General features: G+C 38.5%; 3 protein-coding genes across 5 annotated transcripts; 1 reads left to right on the top strand and 2 right to left on the bottom strand.

Annotated features, from left to right (window-relative positions):
• Nucleotides 1–1,577: 1,577 nt before the first annotated feature.
• Nucleotides 1,578–7,298, bottom strand: pigr (polymeric immunoglobulin receptor). Of its 2 annotated transcripts, none has more exons than XM_046052751.1 (8): nt 7,183–7,298; nt 6,203–6,544; nt 6,003–6,084; nt 5,578–5,804; nt 2,887–2,983; nt 2,486–2,574; nt 2,287–2,324; nt 1,578–2,169 (listed from the first exon to the last, which is right to left on the bottom strand). In XM_046052751.1, exons 1-8 carry the CDS (start codon nt 7,226–7,228, stop codon nt 2,086–2,088), a joined length of 1,005 nt encoding a protein of 334 aa, XP_045908707.1. In that variant the 5' UTR covers nt 7,229–7,298; the 3' UTR covers nt 1,578–2,085. The 2 variants fall into 2 exon arrangements, with proteins under 2 accessions (XP_045908707.1, XP_045908709.1); XM_046052753.1 differs by having other exon boundaries at nt 2,887–2,980.
• A 2,580-nt stretch (nt 7,299–9,878) lies between these two features.
• On the bottom strand, nt 9,879–13,174 carry dad1 (defender against cell death 1). The gene is made up of 3 exons (XM_046052099.1): nt 12,868–13,174; nt 11,498–11,669; nt 9,879–10,113 (listed from the first exon to the last, which is right to left on the bottom strand). The coding sequence occupies exons 1-2, from the start codon at nt 13,076–13,078 to the stop codon at nt 11,539–11,541; spliced, it is 342 nt and encodes a 113-aa protein (XP_045908055.1). The 5' UTR covers nt 13,079–13,174; the 3' UTR covers nt 9,879–10,113; nt 11,498–11,538.
• Nucleotides 13,175–17,158: 3,984 nt separating this feature from the next.
• Nucleotides 17,159–22,620, top strand: abhd4 (abhydrolase domain containing 4, N-acyl phospholipase B). 2 transcript variants are annotated; one of them, XM_046051094.1, is made up of 8 exons: nt 17,159–17,402; nt 18,426–18,511; nt 18,726–18,830; nt 18,946–19,234; nt 21,122–21,306; nt 21,397–21,508; nt 21,618–21,804; nt 21,942–22,620. In XM_046051094.1, exons 1-8 carry the CDS (start codon nt 17,353–17,355, stop codon nt 22,029–22,031), a joined length of 1,104 nt encoding a protein of 367 aa, XP_045907050.1. In that variant the 5' UTR covers nt 17,159–17,352; the 3' UTR covers nt 22,032–22,620. The 2 variants fall into 2 exon arrangements, with proteins under 2 accessions (XP_045907050.1, XP_045907052.1); XM_046051096.1 differs by lacking the exon at nt 17,159–17,402 and having other exon boundaries at nt 18,450–18,511; nt 18,726–18,805.
• Nucleotides 22,621–23,247: the final 627 nt, after the last annotated feature.

Below are 23,247 nucleotides of genomic sequence, written 5' to 3'. Positions count from 1 at the left end.
CTTCTTCCATTTCCTGATAACTGCACCGACAGTTGATCTTTTCTCTCCAAGTTGCTTTCCGATTCTCTTGTAGCCCATCCCAGCCTTGTGCAGATCAACAATCTTGTCCCTGATGTCCGTAGAAAGCTCTTTGGTCTTGCCCATGGTGGTGATGTTGGATGCTGGTTGTTTGGGTGTTGACAGGTGTCTTTTATACAGGTAACGAGGTGAGGCAGGTGTATTTGATGTAGATAATTGGTTGGGATTGGGGCTGTGTCTTAAAGAAAGACTAACTGGCTTGTAGGAGCCAGAATACTTGCTGTTTGGTAGGGGGTCATATACTTGTTTTTCCTCATCAGATGGTTATCAATTTTTATAAATTCATATGATGTGATTTTCTGGAATTTTCTTTGGGATTCTGTCTTTCACTGTTAGAATGTACATATGATTAAAATTGTAGATTGTTGCATTCTTTGTAAGTGGGCAAACCTGCAAAATCAGCAAGGGGTCAAATACTTTTTTCCCCCACTGTATATATATATTTGGAACAGAAAGCAGATAAATTGTAAATCTTGTCTGAGAGTATGTTTGCAAAATGAGCTCTGTGAAATACTTTTATTTATACTTTAATTTTCTTAAATATCATGTATGTGGCCATGATAAAGACAAATATTACATCCAATTAAAACAATGTCAGTACTATGCACAGGAAAGACAATATTTTACAGCCACAAAAAAACATTACATGTTACCACTAAGGAATATTTGAAATTTTATTTTTCCAAATAACAAGTATTGCAAACAACAGAATGGCCTTTCCTCACATGAAGGTATGACAAAGTTATAATTAAGAGTTTCCAGCTCTAGTTGGCTCCAAAGCTGTTGGTTTTGGCCGTCTCATTAGCTTGTTCAATTTACAATTCTAACATGTTGTTTGAGGTTCAGTATGAGAACAGACAATTCAAGCATGAAATGTAGAGCTGTTCTCTCTCAGTTAATTTGTGAACTTCTAATGGTTTCTGTCTTCATTTTCTCACTCCTTTCTTAAGAATAAATATGTCTCATAAGAATGTTCATGTTTTCTGAATTTCCCGGTCAAACAGACTGTATCCATTCATAAATGTGGTAATTAGCCATCTCATTATCTTGTTATGAAATAACACTCCAATCTAGTTCTGCTAAAATACTGTAGAAAAAGAAAACTGAAAATGTACTTCTGTCAGTCCCATGGGCTTTCCATGCAGACAAGATTTACCATCTTGCACTTATTATTCATTCACACTGGACTTATTTCTTCAATTGGAAGCAACAAACAGTCACAATGCCCACCATCTCGTCTAACTCCATCTTTAACAGAGCCCAGTGTCATCTCTAAACAAGGGGTAGTGCATGTCCTTGACCACGGAAGTCATTAGACCAGAAGGGTATATTGTTTCTTGAGCAGCATGATTGGTGTTAATTGTTCAGATAATTAAAATCCAATCCAATACATACTGTAAAATATGAGGGATTCTGAGCAGGGCTGTAATATTTTAAATAAAGACTTCTGAGGTCAAGAGTTGATGGCCCCCCAACAAACCCCAAAGAGACCAAAAGAAAACATTTTGTAAATATTATTTATTGAATTAGCTGTTGAAGTATATTTTCTGCAAGTTTTATTGAAATGGTGGAGTGATCCACTGTTTGGCCTCAAGTGTTGACCATAATGAAGAGTTTAAACCACAATTAACCATAAGCTTTTGATACTTATCGTGATAATTATCGATATCGAAAGATATGAAACTTTTTATCATGCATCAACATTTTTGTCCATATAGTCCAGCCCTGCCTCAATGTCCTTAGTGGTAATCATGACGCTGCTTTTGTCCAAATTAAACAGAAGATCACGTGATTGTATGTTGGTAAATTTGCCTTACATGAGAGGTGCACTCTTCTCCAGCCTATACCAGTTGCATATATAAAGAAGCAAGCAGAAAACAGCGTACATTGCTTAAAATGTGGTTCTATATAACATATTAAAGAAACTTGAAATAAAGCATGTGCTGCATGGACAAAACGAAAGAAATTACATTCATTTATGAAGAGTAACAATAAAAATTGCACTGACTAAGCTCTGTACATATGTACATCCTGGGAATCCTTGTTAATGAAAACGACAGCAGTGTTTTGCAGGTCACCCCCTGAATACTTCTGTGGGAGACAGAAAGAAAATAATTATGATAATTGCTAAAGCATATCCTTGATACTGGTAATTATTTTTAAATAGTATGTAATAAAACAGTGACAGATATTTTAGTAGGGACTTACATTGAGCCTTGCTTTCGTCTCCAGCACAGGATCCTGCTCTATAAATGATATTAAGAATATTTAAGTCACAAATAATAATAATGCAAATATCTTGTGCAAATATATTTAATGCATGTAAAACAGTTCGTAGAGAAGATTAATGGCATGATTCTGCCCAGATTTAATATTAAATGTTTAAAGAAAGGAGAAGTTGCCTTACTGTGCAATTTCCACAACCTTTTCGCCAACATGGCCAAGCCCACAAAGACCATTACAGAAGCACATACCATCAAAGGCTCCCAGATGTGACTACAACACAGATGCAAACACAGTGATCTTATCAGATAGTACAGCTTCAAGAGCAGCTCAGGCTTATACTGCATCTGTTCTTACATAGTAACACAACGGCCAAGATTTTGACAGATAGGCCTACATATTCCCGGGCAAGAATGGGATGATCATTATCTGTGGTTGACTGAGCTGAACTTGAGTGAACTCCATCATGATGGTATGGTGAAGCATCTGTAATGGTTAGTAGTGTGAAAGACTTCACATCATACATGGAAGGTGTGGGAGAGGAGACATTTTGGTGGAAAGCATATTGGCAAGGTTCACTCTTACCTGTAATTGTTCCAGGACTCCTTGGTGATGGGTTTGGGTGGAGGCAGGTATTTGGCAGAGTGATTTGTTGTAGGTGGGAAAGTCACAGACACTGCTGCTGCAGATAAAGATATTATACACTGAAAAATGCGGTACTATTAGCAAAAGAGTGTTTGAGGCAGCACCTGCAAAGTTCATAACATCGATATTAGGTATGATAGGTGATTCATAATAATCAATACCTTCTACAGCTGGAGATCTAAGTGCCCCTGCCATCTGTCACAAACACATATTGATTTTTAAAGCTGCGCTTGGTTACTTCTCATTTTAAAAGGTCGTGTAGATGCAGAACTTTTTAATAATTGATTGGCAAGTCTCTCACACCAAAGGGATGTGTCTTATACACTGCACCATCACCACCCAATTTAAAAGGAACTTCTCAGATTTTTTAGTCATGGTAGCGGAATATCTCTGGGGATGGCAACGTCGGTCAATCTGTTGGTCCAAAAGTTTGGTAAATATGGTTCGTAATAACGTGCTGCACAAACGACCTATATTGTCATTTTTCTGGTGAGGACAGTCTCCCAAAACAGTAGGTCAGACTCTCCTCTCTGTCTGCTTCTTCAACTGCCTGGCTCAGCTGTCTTGATAAGGATGCACTCTGATCCATCTCCGAGGTAACCCAAGGTCAAGATTATGTTTATTTTGCTTCATTACAGACACACTGACTGGCTCTCTTCAGAATGTTATGCATGTACTCACTGCTTCAGTGTAGCTTGAGTAAGGGATTTTAGTCTAGCAAACAGTAGGAGTAGGTCAGTTAAGGATAACCTTATATGGAGCACACCATAGACAGTATGGGATAATACAGGGATAAATATTGTGGACCAGGAAGGCCTCTTAAGATTTGGTGGTTCTACATTGTGTGCTCACTCTTTAGGTCTTTTCTATTGCCTGTCTCTCCAGGTGGGTTTCAGTAAATAACGTTTTGTAAGACATCTTGGGTTTTCTTGAGAACTTCCTCTGAGAGAAGAGTTTACCTGCTCCTAAGAATTTTCATAATATAAGTGTGACATCACTTATAGGTTTCTGAAGAGTGAGTGTGAAGCTTAATGTGATTAGCACCTGTCATAGCCATCTTGGCAATGATGCTCCTAACTCCTGGCTAGCCCATAAAAGGGCAAAGGTGGAAAAACAGTCGGTGGAGCTGAGGCTAACCACTTGCGATGGCACCAACCTGTCACTTAAAGAGGCCATGCCCCTAATAATGCACACATTTAAGCTTTAATATAATTTAAATGGATGATTATATTTATATATATTACACCCATACAGTTGTCATGATCAGCAAATTAGCTACAGTGACCAAAACCATTTTTTGTGTCAGGCTGTACACTTGTTTATTTCTACTGTAAATTTGGACATTTTAACATGGGGGTCACTGGGAATTGACTTACTTTTGAAACCAGCCTCAAGTGGCCATTTCAGTAACTGGAGTTTTTTGGCACTTCTGCATTGGATACATTTTTCAACCCCAGATGTTGCCTCTTGCCAAATACCTGAAAAACTATTAACATTCCCATCAACCTCACCTGTACCTTTTGACAAGTACCAAATAGTAAATGTTAGCATGCTAACAGGCTCAGATGGTGACCAGAGCAGGCATATGTACACGCCCCCTTTTGGGTGAAAACAAGCACTGAGAGAGATCTGTGGCATCAGGACATCCTCATAGAGGATGAAAATAAACTGTGGGTCAATAATAGTGTACTTCTGTAGCAAACACTTCATCACAGGTTAGTAAATGACATGTGTGCTGATTGTGCCAGTAGATTGAAGTCAATCAGTCTTTTTTGGGGGGGTTGTTGGTCTGTTCACTCGAAAGACTGCTGGGAGCAGAGGGTACTTTAATAATTCACATAAACTGAGCTGACCCACCTTCGAATTATGAATGTTGTAAACATCATAAAGTAATGTAGGAAGTGTGACTGGAACCGACCTGTTTTCTACTTCTCGTTTTGGGGTAAAAAGTTGCGTAATAGACACAAACAGCAAAATAGAGAGAGTGACTTCACTTTTCCACAGCAATGTCACTTTGGACAGTTGATCCGCAAGGAAATAACATAATTGTTTGCCTGAGGATTTGGGCTATTGGCTAAAAAGCAAAATAGTGTTCTTATTTTATGCTATTAAATTAAGACACAGAGTCGCTAGTTTGGCTGCAGACTCTTGGGCCGCTCATAGTGACGAAACCACAGAGACTGATCACCTGACTGCAGTTCTATTCTACTTCGGTTTTGGTTCACTCTCACTGCTCTCATAAACCTCACTTAAGCAGCAGCTGTTTTTCACTAAAAAGGCTCACATAAACCTACTGTATGCAACCTGCCCAGCGCTAAATGTCATTTTCTCAGGAATTGGTGAAAACCAAAACAAAGTAACACAATCTTAAATGAATGCTGATGTTGTTCAGTGAAAGTGCGAAAAGGCTGTTGGCTAAAATGTTTGGCATTTCAACTTTACAAGGTGATAAGATGTAAATGTTGGGTTTGCCTGTTCCACTGCACCTAATTGCCCACAAAATCAATTAATGAAAGTAAACAATCAATCAAATACATATGGCTCACTAACTTGTCTAGATTATCATTCAGTGCAAGAAACTGATCAACTAAAATATACTTCTTTAATTTTAAGGGTTCTTAGTCAACCTACTAGTTGTGGGTCGGGGTGTGACCAGCACATGCACGGATATCTGCTGCTGTCCTGCAGAACACAAGTACCAGCCGGTATCTCGCATCTGCAGCTTCTTTAAGGTTATAGTGAAAGTCCTAGTTCTGTCATCATTGATGGCCACTGAAGTGTCTTCGTAGCTCCCGTCAGAACCCGTCAGCAGACAGGAGCTCCAGTCTCCACTCCGACACCACTTCTTCTCACTTTCTCTGTTGGCAAGCAGTCACAGGGGAGTCAGTGTTGGCTGGCTGTCCATCAGAATTTGGCTTGAATTGAAGATCTCAAACAAAAAAACATGTTTCTCGGGTTTACTGATACTTTATAAATGTTGGAATCTACATGTGAGAATTCTACATTGCCTGACAGTAAATAACATTGATATAATAGTAATAGTATGAATCAAATACCTATATCTCTCACTGTAGATGCATTCAACTGTGACACTACTCCCTTCTTCCCCACTCAGTTGGCTGCTCACTGCTGAAATACCTGCAGGAAAGAAATCAACTTACGTTTAGAGCTTGCCTTTGAAATGCATTAGAATTTTTTTTTTTCTCCTCCCGCAATCAATTAAGGTTTATCAGTTCAGACTCAATCCATTACTCACCATGAATAACCTTGATGTAAGTGTAAGCCACAACATCAGCGCTCCACACACCGCCTATCTCCACGCCACACATGTACCACCCAGAGTTCTCCTCCTTCAGGTTGCTCATGGTCACAGTGAACACCAGCTGGACCGGATCGTCAAAAATGGTCACTTTGTCCTCTGGATTGGCTGAATGGAGATTATCTGTTCGAGCTAAGCTGGTGCAGAACTCCCTCATTCTCCCCTGACACCAGTATTTTACATAGCTGGCATACTGAGGCTCATAATGACACGGGATAGTGAGGGATTGACCCTCCATGACTGTGAGCTCTTTCCCAGTGGTTACACCGCAGAGGAAGGCTGATGGAAAGTAAAGATGACTGAATGTAAGTTGAACTTCAACTTTCAGTTATCACGCTGCAGTCAGAACAGTAACTCACAGTGGACACTTCTACGACTGAGGGAACAAGAAAGTGACCTTACATAATACACATACACGGTTTCAGTTTACATTGTAACAAAACATATTTACTTTCACTTCCCTCTCTATACTTCTTATTGCAAAACTGGATTAACCCTCTATAATAGGGATTTGGGGGGACAAATTTAACAGGTCATTGGAGACTTGACAAAACACACATCAAACATACTCTTTGCCAAAGGGGCAAACAGCTCAGAAGCTTGGGAGACTTTAAAAAAAACACACACACACAAATGCTTTTTCTGGTTCCCGCAGAAAATGGTAACTTTACCAACCTATCTAGGCTGTCTTCAATAAATGATTAATAACATAATGAAATAGTAAGTTGAAGTAAAGCATAAGAAACATCTTGTTGCACCAGTATTTGACAAAAGCACAATAATAAAGTGAGGGGTTACACCATTATAGACATCCTGTGAACTCTTCTTTTTTAATCAATTATGTACAAAAAAAGCTGCTGAAAAGGCTTATTTTGCAACATTTGTAAGCATATGACCTCAGTAGTCACAGTTATTACCTGGGATCCATGGTAACAGGCCGAGGACAAATATGAAGAAGTGCATGTTTCACCGTCAGTTTGAAGTTTACCAAGTGAATTCTCTCGCCTGTGCACAGACTCCAGGTTCCGCAGTGTCTGTTTCCCCTTGGTCACGTGACCGTATGTTGGATCCAGATGTTCCAGATGTTAACCAAGTAGGTGCCAGTTAGATTTTAAGTCAGGAAACATTTTTAGTAAACATCTGATGTAAAATACTATGATTTATCTATGACTTTCTGTCTATAAATATGTCATGAAACCTTTTAAAGGGGTAGTTGAATTTACTATCACCTAATGTAAAATGTGTGAAAAAATTGTAAATCAACCAAAAGTCTGTAAGGTGATCCATTTGCTAATGCCTTCAGCATCCTTGACATTTGCAGAGGATTTATTTACGTTCTCAGACACTCCCTGATATTCAAGAAACAAGGACCTTAGGGGAATAGTTCAACATTGTGAGAAATAGGCTTAATTGCTTTCTTCCCAAGAGTTAGATGAGAAGATTGATGCCACTCCAAGATTTTTACCACTCAGTGTTCAAAGAGTGGCATCAATCTTCTCATCTAACTCTAAGCAGAAAGCGAATAAGCTTATTTCCAAAGGTTTTCGCCTGTACGTTTAAACATTGTCATCTTTATAATTACATATCCTCCTTTTATTTATTTTAAATACATATTTCAATGTTAGCCATCTTTTTAATACCATATTCCAAATGTTGAGAGCCTTTTCTTCCATGAATGCAGAGAAATCATTTGGCAGGCTGCAATGAAATGATTTGATTTTGAAGCCTGAAAACTTTGGATTTGGTCCAGTCGTCATTTGTTGGATTAATCTTCAACACAGTCCCCTCAGCCACTGAATTAACAAACAATTATTTCAAGCCTTTCAATTTGCTCTGTGAAGGGTGTCACGGACGTCCATAAAGTCCCATGCTTCATGCTCTGGCTACAAAGCCTTTTATGGTCATCCATTTCCTGGGAAAATGGAGGCAGGACTCAGAATTGAAACTGACCTCATTCTTATGGCAACTTCAGGCAGATTTGAGAAACGAAGCTTAACTTTTACGAAAGTGATTATTTTCAGCCATTTAAGGTCATGGACATATCCCAATTTCCTGACATTCCTTTTTAGCTTTGTGAAAATCGGTAATGTCTGTCTGACTTATATGTAATACCAATACTTTGCCCAGTAGGCTCTAAATGGAGACTACTTAATGAGATTGTTTTTCTTCCAGTGTAAGTAGAAGCAGTTTAGTCAAAAAGACAACAAAATAAATTACTTCCTTAAAATACTGTCTACTTTCAAGAAAAAAAGTGGAAAGTACATTTACTCAACTTAAATACTTGTACTTTACATCAGTATTGTAGTTGTATTGTACTCTACTCCACTACATTTCCGAAGGAACTACTGTACTACATATACTTGACACCGTTACTTTGCAGATTGTTATACTTTAAATTGATCAAACATTTTATAAAATAGCTAGAATCAGCTCTACTTGACAAATGACCTTAAAATATTGCTTACATGTAAATGCATCAGTAATAATTATACTAGTGGTGGAAAACGTACTCAGATCTTTTACTCAAGTGCATTTTTCAGAGGAGATATTAGCTCATCCAACAGATGCAGATGTGATGGAAAGCATCACTTCAGCTTGGAGCTACGATACCATCCATTGAACATCCATTAACCTGAAGATAATGCTACCCCCTTAAATTTGAAACCACAAGTAGCTTCCACTTACCTACCCTATATCCAGGACGAGACATTTACTGCGTGCTAATGTCATCCATTTCATATGAAGAGGTATATGGACTACCTCTTTCTCTGCTATTAAATCAGCATTGCAGAAATTTAGCTCTGACCTTTAAAGAGGAAACCTGGGTTGCCAACATGATTCAGTCTGGTTTTCATCTCCGTATGCAATTTAGTTTCATATCCAGTTCAAACTGGCCGACACATTCACACCCCACAGCTCTGTGCAGTTTAAAGCAACTGACTCTTATCAATTATTCCAGAACAAGTCATAAAAGCAAACCCTCTCATTGCTCTGGGGTGTAATGTTCTTGCTCCCCCCCACCCAACTCTGGGCCTGCTGCTCAAGTAGAAGCCCCACACTCTGTCTCTTTGGCTCAAGAATATACTGCAGTCTCCATTCTTCAATGTAGGTTTCAAAACAAGTTATATAAGGGATGGAGACCTTTCATGTCAATGTGCACTATTTATTTCACTGCAGCCAACTACAGATGTAGCATGCAGCTCATCCAAAACCTGATGAAAAAAGTCCTATATTTGAAGCTGTAATGACTATATGGGGTGGGTTACAGAGGAACTTATGTACAGCACTGTCTGATGCTTGTGGTATTGTTTAACGTAACATACTTACAATGTAATAAAAATAAATAAAATTTTTGTTCCATATGAGCATATTTTCCACCTGTAATGTACAAATGTGTCTTTGTATTAAAACCTAGACCTGTTCCTACTCACTTAGAGAATACAATGCATTCAAAAGATTTAGATACATCTTTTATAAGTCTTCAGACACAATACATGCTCACTATTCTTAACTTCCTTGCCTTAAACAGTATATTATTAAAAACAACTTTAGTTGTTAAAACTAAAATGGAATCAGTAGGTCTCATTCAAGAACTGCTTCATTATTCACAAGGTCACCATTTCAGTTATTTTATTTCTTCTTGGTGCAAAAAGGGAATGCTTTACAAATTTTAACATAAAAAAAATGACGAAATCAACCATTTTTGGTAAGAAAATTGTACTGCATATGTGACAAAATGCAGCTAATTCATTGTTGATGGTGGGATGGGACTCTCCAAATCAGTGTCACAAAAGCAGATGTAGCATCATGTCTTAAAGGACAGTTTTGATAACTTCTCTTGTCGTGATCTATGGGAGGAAAAAAACAGAAGAGGTGGCCGGGTTAGTGTCACGGAGATTACGGGAGCAGTTATTTAAAAGTAATTGGGAGACAAGAAAATGGGAGTATGGCCTTTCCGTCTGCCTGCAAATCTAAAAATTCAATAACACTGTTTTCTAGTAAAGCAAAAGCAATATGTGGTATCATGTGGATCTCCCCAGAGAAGTGAGACTTAAGCCTATCTTATCAAATGCACTATTATCTGGAGCTGTTCCACTAAGAATGAAATTATGAACTCGCAAGAATGGTTAATGTGACTGAGAGCACCCAAAGGACAAGGGTATACTAGTTTTACAAGCATAAACCAATACACTAAAGCATTTACCCATATAAAAGCCCACTTAAACATCCTTTGAGTTCATAAAATCTCCCATTTATTGTCCATTGAGACTCTACGCTATAAACACTCATTTATATCACACATTACCTTCAAAGTTACTGAAGGTGCAAAATCTAAATTAGATTCTTTAAAGTAAAGTATTTGCCGTTCATCCTTGACCAGTTTGCTTTTAAACTTTTACAATGGACTTTTATTCTGAACTAATCAACAGCCTGCCATTCTCTGCCATCTCCCATCAAATAAGTGCAATCTCTCTCATTAGCAGCCCATAGGCGTGCAGGCAAGGCCGTTTCTGTGTTTTCTGATTTGAGAGGTTTAAAGAGAACTGGGGAATACTGAATAGATGAATGAATAAGTAAAGTATTTCATTGAAGACGCAGAAGTGGCCAGAAGACAAGAAAAATGTGATACATGTTTACAGGAAACGCTGTGATGTCGCTGGGTAAGAGATGTCAAAATGGCCAAATGATATGCTACATGGATGACATGATTTGTTTCAAATATTTGGTAACATTAGGGGCTATATCACAGATTGTGTTGCAAAGAAAGTGAAATTAAGCAACTGGCCTAATTACCTACAGAGGGTATTTCTTGATTTATCAGGCTACTTTTGCAATGTAGCGAAATAAAAGTTTTGAAAATGTGTTGTGGTCCCCTGAGCAATATAGTTGAATAGCCCTCTTCTAGGCCCTGAGTGCTGAAACTATTCAGTTGACTAGTGGGCTCCAGAAAGGGCTAGCTGCACCTTGATATGAGAGAAATCACTCAAACAAGGAGGTAATATTAACCAACAACTGCAGAAAACATCAGCAGCAGCTTAAAGCACACAACGGGAAGGAAAACTAACAACTGAAAATAATATAATTAGTGGATGCTGGATATGTTGTATAAGCGTGGATATCTTCACTGTAACTTGAACTAGACTGACAATGGGGTTATAAGCACAAATGGCTTTTTTAAAAATCAAACTTTAAAAACTCCTAAAGTGAAAAATGCATGTGTGAAATATATACCTCTTGTGAGAGTGGGACACTGAGTCAGATGCACGTCCTTTTCAGCCAATGAAGTTCATCACAACCAGATGAAGGACGGTGTGAGCGAACAGAAAGTCAGCAAAGGCTCTCTCTGGGGAGATAGACAGGAACTCTCCTTTGTTCTGTGGGTTGATCTGGATACGAAGACACACTTGGAAAAAAGCAAATGATACAGATGATTCAGTAAAGTTTCAGCACACCTGAGACTCATAAATAACAGTAAAGGCATTACGACTGCTGCTTACAAATATTTACATTATTATTTCAATTGTTATAAAAAGGATAGTTTATAATTTTTCAATCACAGCACGTATATAGAGTTTCTGAATTGAATCTAAAACTCTGCTATTGTTCCTATGGTTCAATTCTTACAGATTGGTTGCTCTGAATTTAAGAATGATGGTGCATCTGTGTGTTTGCACCTGCAAACAAGAGGAATAAGACTTGTGATAGTGTTCAATTCATTATGTTAGAGCTACTGTTGGAGTTAATTATTAAAACGTATCTCTCAGTGGAGTCACAATTAGACTGTTTGACATAACTTCATATTACCACACAGTAGGGCTGAACCAATTTTCAGAATCGACTATCAAAACGAATGATAGGGGTTTAAGTTACATTCTCTAGTGCCAGCTTCTCTAATGGGAGGAGTTGCTGTATTGCTCTTGTACCTTTGGGTTTGGGGCTGATGGGCTGTAACTTTGGCCTCTAGGGAATTCTAATGGGCTGTTTTTCATTATTCCCTGACATGTTCATCTTCAAAAAAATGTAATCATGCAAGTCAGTGCAATTTACACCAGTATCATGATATCAACCCAATTGCTAAATTGTTTATGCTGAAGTTCACAAATCATCTAGTTATGTCAACATGAGCTCTGAGAAACAGAGCTTTCGCTGTCCTCCACTATGGGAATACACTTTATTCTGAAAAAGTACTAAGAGGTGCACTAAGTTTATTAGCCGCAAATAGCTAAAAATGAAGCCATGCAATAATGGCTGCATTCATAAAAGGTTAAATGTTATAGTTTTACCGTTCATGAAGATAAGATTTAATGTATGGCTTTTGTAATAATTACGACAAGATTCGTTTTTGTACCTAAAGTGGAAACTTAGCGTAGTTTTTAAATTCTAGCAGTAAATTTGTTTCCATACTCAGTAACGTTATACCTTAATTTAGTATAATTTTTATACAATTACAACTCAAGCCATGGGGTTTTAGCTTGGTATGCTAACTTGTGTCTGCACACCGATGGGCCACAAGTCCACTGACTGACTGAATCCCACGAACTGACGCATTGCAATGTCATGAGCAAGACGAAACAACATTTAACCGTTTAATAAGTTTTTACCTGCGAGAATGAAAGCGCCCACACATGAGATGAAGCCCGACAGAAAGCTATTGAAGGGGAAAGTGCCGACGAGCAGACAGTAGAGGAATTGCAGCGCTCCTGTCAACAAAATGTACAGCAAATATGCATCCACCACTTTCAGCTTGTTAGGCGTCGTGGTGGTGTACTCCTCTAGAAACCGAGAAATAACTGATATGACCGAATTTGACATGATTTTGCCGTCTAATTTGTACAAAAACGGGTTCAAAAACGAGCTTTGCACAGGTCCTCTTCCTCAATCGAATGAGTGACGTGTCCTCATTAACCGGAAAATGGTGGATTGCAACCATGACTTGTAAAAGCTGCATACCGCCACCTACGGTACCGGAGTATGTAGCATGAACTGTGCTGATGCAGTGGTGGACGAAGTAAGTAAAAAGTATTAAAAGACAACCGCTTATCCTGCATGCAGGGGGGTGGGGAGAGGGGCTGTCGCCAATCCATCACAGGGCCACACACAGACAAACTACCAGTCACACTCACACCTAAGGACAGTTTACCTAGTCCACATGTTTTTGGATGGTGGGAGGAAGCCGGAGAGAACCCAGGCAGACCATGCAAACTCCACACACAAAGGCTGGGACGACCGGGGTTCGAACCAGTGACCTTCTTACTGTGAGGCAACAGCTGTCCACTAGACCACTGTGCTATTTTTATTAATCCTTTAACTGATTGTTTTTTAAAATAGTGAGAAATGACACAATTACCCACAGCTGAAAGTGACATCATCATAATGCTTGTTTTGTCTGCTGAACGATCCAAACCTCAACATTATTAACACTATTCAAATTATTAACAAAATTAAAAGAAAAAGAAGCAAATCTTCACATTTGTAAAGCTGGAACCTTTAATGTTTTTGCATGAACAATGACTTACACGATCAAAAAATCAATACATTTTCTGTCAACCAACTAATTGTTTCGTTTGTACTTGTTCTGTATAAACTGTTGGGTTGTTTAATTTATGACAAAACATCATGTTTTATCAGCTCTTCATATGTTTTGTGTATAAAAATTTTCATTTGTAAAGTAACTATTAAAACAATATTTCCCTTTGAAGTGTAGTGGAGTAGAAGTAGAAAGTGGCATGAAAAGAAAATACTCAGGTAAAGTACAGGTACCTTTACATCATCTAAACAACAACAACAACAACTAAATCCTATAATACATCCCCATACTTTTCAGATATTGCACAATAGCTTTCTGTTTGTCCTTTACCCCATCTCCTGTTGTTCCTGATAAACCTTCAAGGTTCCATTTCCTTCCTGCCTGACTTATCTTTTGTTTTAGCCTAATCCTCTCGTCCCTATGTATCCAAATATTCATCTGATTGACTTTTACCTATTAAAAACGATATTTTATTTAACCCTGTATAATCAAACCTTGGTCTGGGTAAAATGCTCTCCTCTCTTCTGTTCCTTCTATTCACACCCAGAGCATTGATAGATTTTTGCACACTGTATTATTTCCTTCCACTATTATCCACATCCCACCCGTCCTGTCATTTCCTCATCATTTTCTTTTTCATTATCGCCTTAGCTTCTCTGCAACAGAATAAACACAACACACCACTTTGTATGGTTTTACTTCCTTAACCCAGTGCAGTCCTACAATTGCCATCATGTCTGCCGTGTACACTGACACCATCAGGCAACCTTTTCTCAATGCGTACATTCATTGTTGGTATATATATTCCTATTTCTACCTCATCCTCTTCATCTTTAGACCCATCTGTATAATATTTGTTTCTTATATACTGACGTCCTTCCCCACTCTCGTCCCATTCTCTCTTTAGTTCAATTATATTTAAGTCTATCTCATTTTTTGGAAACAACCAAATAGTTATATTATTAATAGGTGTAGGGGAGTTAAACCAGGTATTCTCTAATCTATATTCCTCTGATTTAGCCTTTGTTACCCAGCCAAAGCCATTACTAAAAGAAATAAACAACCAATGATCCTGAATAACGCTCTTTTCAGGGTTTCCATTGACACATCCACATAAACGACTCCAGTATGTAAGCATGAGTTTATGTCTTCTCAGGTCTGAGGGCATTTCTCCTAACTCAACCTGGATTGCCTTAGTTGGTGTTGATCTCATTACACCAGCACAAATCCTCAATGCTTTATCAATTTCAATATCTCTATCCAATTTCAATGAATGTGTTTTTTAGCTGCTGCTCTATATGCATAGCATCCATAATCTATTGTTGTTTATATCTATAAATATACATCAATGATGTTTTATTTGCTCCTCAGTCTTTCCCCACCACTGCTCTCATTAAATTTATGACTTTGCATTTTGATTCCACCTTTCCAATGTGTATTTTCCATGTTGCCTTTTGGTCTAAGCACAAATTTAAAATGATCTACTGTTTCCATATTGTGGCCTCATAACTTCTGGTTCTGTTTGTCTATCCCTTTCTTTCTGGTAAATATCATATGACGAGACTTACTTGGAGAAAGCTTTTATTGCTTCCTTGATTTTACTTCTCACTGTTATGGGATCTCATCCTCTTGTCCAGATGGCCCCATCATACAGAGCTGCTAAAATCCTCCAGATTCCTAAAAATATCATTAATCATAAGATTAAATAAAACTAGACTAATAACACTGCCTTGTGGAATTCCAATGATAATTTCAGATTCCTCAGACATTTCAGATCCCACTTTAACTCTAAATCTTCTTTCTGATAGAAAATCTAAGACCCAGTTATACCTCTAATTCCCATTTTGTTAAATTTAATCAGTAACCCTTCCCTCCACATGGATTCATAAGCCTTTTCAATATCTAGCTTTTTGGCATTTTACCTTCTTCCCATTTCTTATTAAACAAGTGTAATATTATCTCTAGCACTTTTTCAGGTAATGTCTGGAACAGAACATGACTCAGTTGATCTTCTCCTGTAGCAGTGTTACTAATACTAATACCATTTAATACTATCACTAGTTCATTCATACAAATTTCTGCATTCATAGTACGTTCCTCACTTTCTTTTTAATAAACACATTCCTGTTTTCATTTAGAATCTTCTCTTTTGGTAGTCTGTGAATATCATCTAAATGATCACCACAATGCACACTAGCAAACTTCTTTCCCAACACATTTGTCTTTTACTTATTCGTTATTGTCAGTGTACCATTATACTGGTATTATAGTATGTACTTTTTCCCCACTCATTTTCTTTAGCATTGACCAGACCTCTCCTATTTTAACTTACCTCCCTAAAGTAGAACAATAACTCCTCCATGCATTTCGTTTACTAGTCTTAATTACTCTTCGAGCCTTAGCCTTTTCCACCTAATTAACTATATTCTCTTGGTTCAAGTTATTCCATAAGATTTTCATTGCACTATTTTGTTCTTTAAGCTACTTTACATTCATCATTCCTTTTCCCCTCAACTAACTTACATGGTACGCTACTCAATGCTGCATTTAATATTAAAAGTGAAAACTTCACATGCACATTCCTCAATATCACCCTCCATTGGAAGTGACTCTGCTGATATAGCCTACAATGTATGTCTTAAAATTTTTGCCAATCAGCTTTAGCAAACTCCCATTTCTTATGACCAGGCCTTTCTTGGAAATCTATTTCAACATTTATAGAGCAAATTAATCGCTCCTAATACTTAAAGGCCTGCTTTCCATTACAGGTGGTGATGGAGCACTGGATAAGCTAGATACCTTTGGTGTGACAGACCCAGCTTCGATTCTCCACTGTGACACATCCACCAATGTGTCCCTGAGCAAGAAATTTAACTCCTAGTTATTCCAGAGGCGTGCGACCAACATACTTAGCAACTGCGTCAGCTAAATGAATATAAATATGTAAATATTACATTCACAAGTTTGACAGATTATTAGAAACTAAAGTAAGATCAATTACAAGACAGTGTGTTACAGTGTATGTCAATTATTGTGCCATTTCCATTATTTTAAACAAACTAGTTGCCTAACATTATTCCACTGCTTCTCAATTATTATTATACAAAGAACATCTTCAGAAGATGTTGTATAAGGATCTTTGGCTCCGCCCAACGAGCAACAGAGATGTGTAAAACGACGAGAGAGGATTTACTCTGCCAGTATTTTTAGATGAGGCGTTGTCAACTGAATGCTCGATTCTGACGAATTGTCTTCGGACCCGAAAGGTCCCAGTGCCCAATTTGTGAATCACAGTCTCGCAAATGTGAAGTTTTCTTCACGTTAACCAGTTTATAATCAGGAGGACACACGGAAAGAGGAGCGACTCTTTCAGCGCACCGTTGATGCATCTGCGTAATATACCATCTTTGTGGTCGGTCAGCTGATTGAGGAATGTTTGCGTTTACAAAACATTACAAAGTAGCCTGGAGAAGTGTAATTCCAAAGCAGATACAAAGCAGCGTGTTGTTAACCGTATAACTTGATTGAACTGAATATAGTCATCGGAATATGTCAACCAATGGATCCTGCTACAACCACAGCTCCGATGCAGAACGACTGTGAGACAGAGTAAGTAATTTAGATAGCCTTTAAAGAGCCGAGTAACCTCCTTCAGCACACAGCTAATGCTGCTCTTTTTACATCACAAGCTAGCTAAACTTTTAAAAACTGAATGTGAATATGTGTCGCTTTCCCTCTTGAAGACATGTAATGGGGTCTGTGTAGTCCTTTACTGTGAGTTAGTGCTGTGTCATTGTACCTACACTATGCCTTGCCTGTTTGGATGTAAACAACACATGTTCTTAAACTTATTAGGTGTGTTGTATCTACTTGACATTGCACTTAAAACGTTTTCTAAATGAAGCCACCTAATTGTGGCAGGAAAACAATGTAGTAAAATGAGTATTATGGGATTGGAGGTTATTCCAGGTAACCAGGATCCCACAGCAGTGGCATACCGTGGACAGTAGCTTGTCTTGATCTGCCACTCCTCGTCTTTTTAATTGTCATTCACTGGAGAGATTAGAAGCGCAACTGTGAGTCACACTTCATGGTGAGCCAGCTGTCCGGATGACTCAGCAGATTTAAATTGCCCTGTGGTTGCAGACCAGGTAGAGGGCCTGGTGGAGTACCTGGTGTATTGTCGGTCAGTGGTGGACTAATTGTTTCAGGCTACTTTTATAAAATTGGGTTGAACTAGTCATCATATTTTTTAAACTCTTCATATGTTTTGTGTGTAAATTAACTACTAAAGCTGTTAGATAAATGTAGTGAAGTAAAAAGTACATCATTTCTTTTGGAAAGTGGAGTAGAAGTAGAAAGTGGCAATTAAAATGACAATTCCTCTTTTTGAGGTCAGAGGTAATCATGATAAATATTACTACATCACTGCTGTGGGTCTTGGCAGTGACATTGATTGAAAGCATGAAGGTTGTGAAACATGACACTCCTGGGGGTGTAGCACTCATGCTCCATGCAAATAATGATAACACTGACTTAAACCTTGGACTGTATATTCAGCAGTCACTGAAAATCTCCAGCACTACCGCTTCATTATTTTCATGTCTTTTCTTTTTGTTTCTCTCTTATTAGGTCAACTTCAATCTGGAACTGGTGGCCTTCCTGGCGTCCAACCTCCATGTCCCTTTTGAAGACTACAGAGTCCAAGATTCTTGCTTGTAATATATGCTTTGACGAGAAACTGATATAAATGTAGCTAAGCTTTTGCAATGATGTGTAAAAGCTGCGACCCTTATAAAATATCCCCCATGTTGAGCTTCTGTAAGCGTAATATGATACTTATTTGGTAACTGTTATGTCACTAGCTATAAAACTAACACAGCACCTCACTGAAGGTATACCAATCATTATTTATTTGTCTGATCTCATCAGGTATTCAGAATGACCTATGGGCCAGGTTTGTGACCCTACCAAACCAGGATCGAATATGGACTCTGACCCTTACCAACAAGGTGATGCAAAAAACTGCAGAACAAGGTGCCAACCTCCGCTCAGTCTTTGGGAACAGCTGTAATTCCACAGTGCTGTATGCCTTTTAAGACCCATGACATTACTCCTCTATATCTTTTATGTTACCTTCCGTTTCCTCTAGCCCCAAAAACTCCGCTGGTGATGGTCCACGGCTTTGGAGGAGGGGTAGGCCTGTGGATCAGGAACCTAGAGGCGCTGAGTCGGTCACGTCCTGTTTACGCCTTTGACCTCCTGGGCTTTGGCAGGAGCTCCAGGCCTCCCTTTCCCTCAGATGCTATCAAGGCAGAGGAGCAGTTTGTCAACTCTATTGAGCAGTGGAGACAGTCTGTAGGCCTGGAGAACATGATTCTGCTGGGACACAGTCTGGGGGGATACCTGGCTGCCTCGTACGCCATCCAGTACCCGTCAAGGTAAGAATACTAATGAAATAATAATATATAAAAGAACAGAACAGAATTATTGCAGCAGGCAGTGAGTTAGTGTTTTGTTTGAGGATTAAGGACTTCAGTAAGTCATGTTTTATGGAAAGACAATAGTGAAGGCAGAGATTGTATTTGAATGGCGTACATTTATCTCAGTCCGAAACATTTTCTGTTGAATAAACTGTTGTTTCATTTGCTGCAGTATTTGTACTAGACATAATTTAAAAACATAATTTAAATGTATTTATTTAATACAATCAATTTGATATTTATTTCGATTGTTTGGAATGAATATGGCAAATTAAAATTCATGCCAGTGAGATATGATCTCTTTTGGCACTAATCATTTTCCACAGCCTCCATGCAAATCTCTAGTAATTCATGCTGTGGATGTTTTTCCAATTGTTGAATTTTACAAACATTTTATGATCTTGTTTTATTGGCATTGGTTACTAATTGCAAGTACTGGCAACACAATAAAAATACCGTACTCATTGAGGAATAGTTTGACTTTTAGGGAAATAAGCTTATTGGCTTTGTTGCCAATATCACTTTATCATCATCACTCCTGTGTTTGTATGGTAAATATGGAGCTATCGCCAGCAGCCAGTGATCTTAGCTTTGCACAAAGACTGGAAACAAGGGGATACAGTTAGTCTAGCTCTGGCCTCAGGCTCCACTGGTTGCCTGCCAACCTCCTAACAAAACTCCAGGAAATGACTTCGTAAGCCAAGAAATAGTCAGGAACATAATCCCCTGTAAAAATACAAATTAAATTAAATCTAGAGGTGCTGGTAGGTGGATTTTGTTACCCTTGGACTGAAACTGGCTAGCTTTTCCCCCTGTTTCCATTCTTTATGTTAAGCTAAGCTAACCAGCTGCTGACTATAGCTTAATTTTACCAGAGCGAAATGAGTCGGCACCATAACAGCTTTATATAAGAGTTGTGTTTACTGATTTTTTTTATTTTTCGCTGCCCCCTAGTGGCCAAAAAAATGTATTGAAGGGATAGTTCAAGTGGGGCTATATGTGGTACTTCTGCGCGGTCAGGGGTGGCGCGGTCACAGCAAGAAGGGCGTGGGTTCAAACATTGGTCGTCCAAGGCCTTTCTGTGTGGAGTTTGCATGTTCTCTCCGCGTGGGTTCTTTCCAGGTGCATGCTGACTAGGTTACTGACTAGGTGATGCTAAATTGTCCTGAGATGTGCGTGTGCCTGGTTGTTTGTCTATGTGTGGCCCTGCGATGGACTGGCGACTTGTCCAGGGTGTACCCTGCCGTTCGCCCGATAACATCCATCCAGTCAGTGTGTGACCTGCGGTAGAAGGCAGTCAGCCTGTTCCCAGTTTGAAGAAGTGGAGAGCTGTACTGGCACTGAAGCAATGTACTGGTGTGGACAGGGTCTGCAGCAAAAGATATTTTAGCAAACCAGAAAATCAATATCAGTTCAGGTTTACACTATATTTAGAATATAAAGACAGCCAAGACACCAAACTCGTGCTGTGTGCACTGCCATCTACTGCAGGTAATAAACTGACTATGAATGAGTACCTCATACTTCAAAAACTATCCCTTTAATGCTGCTTTAAACCTGCATTTGTAGTAAAACATACAAAATGCTCATATTAAGGTGTGGGTGAGAAAATATATAAGATATTAATATACTTAATATTGTCTAGTTAACTGACCGAGCAAAAAATTAAAATTGAGAAATTACACCTTGGTGTGTGTGCAGTTTGAAAACTCCAGATTTCAGTGCCTCCGAGTGGTAGTAGAAAAAAAGACAATACCTTGTACGTTAAATGCACAGCAGCTGATAATAAGTAAATGCCAGATATTATTAAAATGCATTCTGCTTCTCATTTTTTTTTTTTCTCAGAGTGTCACATCTTATCCTGGTAGACCCCTGGGGTTTCCCTGAGCAACCGCAGACACAGACCCCTGTGAGTGAAGGTCAGACAGAGGTGGTGAAGAGGCCGCCCCTTCCACGCTGGGTGAAAGCCATTGCAGCAGTGGTTTCCCTCTTCAACCCACTGGCTGTCATTAGAGCAGCAGGCCCATGGGGTAACGTATATCATTGTTTATCTGATGTGTGAAGTTTAATGTGCCGCGTAAAACTCTTTCCACTCATCTTGCAGTATGTCGTTGATTCAGGTCCTGGCTTGGTGAACAGATTCCGTCCTGATTTCAAAAGGAAATTCGAAGATCTGTTTGATGATGACACTATGACGCAGTACATCTACCACTGTAACGCACAAACTCCGAGGCAGGCTAACATACGCATAACTTATTCACATTTTTAATAACAGAACATAATACCTGCAAAAAGCTGACCCATCTCCTACCTCCCTTTCCATTTCCTCTCCTCATTCCAGTGGTGAGGTGGGCTTCCGGGCCATGTCAGAGTCTCTGGGCTGGGCCAAGAGGCCCATGCTGCACCGGGTTCACCTGCTGCCCCCCTCCATGCCCCTCTCCATTCTGTATGGAGCACGATCCTGGGTGGAAAGCTCGTCTGGGGACAAAGTGCTCGAGATTAGGAACCATGCACACACCGAAGTGCTGGTGAGTAGCAGTTCCCTTTAAATTTGTCATTTTAATTCAGTTCGCATTTGTTTTTTCTTCAGTAGAGAAACTTGTGGTAGTGTGAAATTGCTGACTGTTTTTGTCCTCTCTCTATCTTTATCTATTCCTCCCTGTAGCTGATAAAGGAAGCCTCTCACCACGTGTATGCTGATCAACCAGAGGAGTTCAACAGAGTGGTGGAAAATATATGTAGCTCTGTTAACTGACTGTGTGTGTGTGTATGTGTATGTATGTATGTATGTATGTATGTATGTGTGCGTAAAAGAACTGAAAGTGTATTGATAATTCATGGTGTTTTTAGCACAGTAACCTGTGCATGTAAGGCATGCTGGGTGGTTTCGCGTTGGGGCAAATCGAGACGTCATGTAGCTCAACATGAGTTCTGAATCCTGTTCTCATATTAACAAGTTAATGATATTATTGTGTTAATGTTGTCTTTTCATTTGTCAGCTGATATATGCTTTTTTTTCAATTTATGGTTGTTGGTAAATAATTTATTCATGAACATGATTGGATTGTTTTGTTAATGTGTTCATACAGAGTAATAATTGAACCACTTAATTCAGTGCTAAGTTCAGTTGCCCATTGTTACTTACTTTTAACAGTAAGTGAACCACGCACACCACTCTGGATGCACTGGATTTTATGTGGTACTGAGCAGCCACATGGCTGATTCACTTTTATTGTTTATTTGTTTTTTTTTTTGTTTTTTTTTTTACATGTGCCTGACATGAACCTGTACTGCATGAGATACATTTTACATCTTTCACATTGTATTAAACAATTTATATTGTATACCTTGAAAATAATGGAAGCTCATTAGACAAACTATTTCCTTTTGATCTGCTAATGTAGAAATCCACATGTGATGCAGTTTGTGGCCCAACCAGTAGAGGTCAGTAACGAGCGCCATTTCTATGTTTACAGTGTGATTTACGGTTCTGCGTAATCAGCGTGCATTCACAATGTATTTGAATGTATACTATTTATTCAAAAAATAATAATATATGGTAACGGTAATAGTATTTTAATGTTGCAACTGGTCAAGGTAAAGCTAATTTCACTATTTTACATACTGTTGGTTAGTTGAATCTAAAACAGTCATATTTTATAGTATTGTCACATGTTTTGTATGTCAACTAAATAGCTGTAAATAAAGTTAGTGTCTAAAAGGTGCAATATTTCCATCTGAGAAGTAGACATATGAAAAGGAAACAAAGCACAAGCATATCACAATTGTTCTTAAGTACAGTACTTGATTAAATTCCAGTTCCAGTGGCTGAAGAACCATTTAAATCTTCTAGTAAAATACTAGAATGTATAAATACTCCATTATAACATTTCAAACTCAAGCGACAGTACAGAACTTTAAGAATTATAATTTTTTTATAATAATTAAATTCAGCTTTATTGGCATGAATG

This window comes from Micropterus dolomieu, linkage group LG06, assembly GCF_021292245.1.
Source record: "Micropterus dolomieu isolate WLL.071019.BEF.003 ecotype Adirondacks linkage group LG06, ASM2129224v1, whole genome shotgun sequence".
NCBI classification, from domain to species: Eukaryota; Metazoa; Chordata; class Actinopteri; order Centrarchiformes; family Centrarchidae; genus Micropterus; species Micropterus dolomieu.
The sequence above is the reverse complement of the archived record's forward strand: the minus strand, read 5'-3'. Positions and strand labels throughout refer to the sequence as shown.

Coding starts and splice junctions, on each gene's coding strand:
- pigr (XM_046052751.1), bottom strand. CDS start 7,228: ATGCACTTCTTCATATTTGTCCTCGGCCTGTTACCATGGATCCCAG. Junction 6,085..6,202: donor TTACATCAAGGTTATTCATG/GTGAGTAATGGA, acceptor TCTTTCCTGCAG/GTATTTCAGCAGTGAGCAGC. Junction 2,575..2,886: donor GAGTCCTGGAACAATTACAG/GTAAGAGTGAAC, acceptor TCTGTGTTGTAG/TCACATCTGGGAGCCTTTGA.
- dad1 (XM_046052099.1), bottom strand. CDS start 13,078: ATGTCAAATTCGGTCATATCAGTTATTTCTCGGTTTCTAGAGGAGTAC. Junction 11,670..12,867: donor GGGCGCTTTCATTCTCGCAG/GTAAAAACTTAT, acceptor CTTTTTTCCAAG/TGTGTCTTCGTATCCAGATC.
- abhd4 (XM_046051094.1), top strand. CDS start 17,353: ATGGATCCTGCTACAACCACAGCTCCGATGCAGAACGACTGTGAGACA. Junction 17,403..18,425: donor CAGAACGACTGTGAGACAGA/GTAAGTAATTTA, acceptor CTCTCTTATTAG/GTCAACTTCAATCTGGAACT. Junction 21,509..21,617: donor TGTAACGCACAAACTCCGAG/GCAGGCTAACAT, acceptor TCCTCATTCCAG/TGGTGAGGTGGGCTTCCGGG.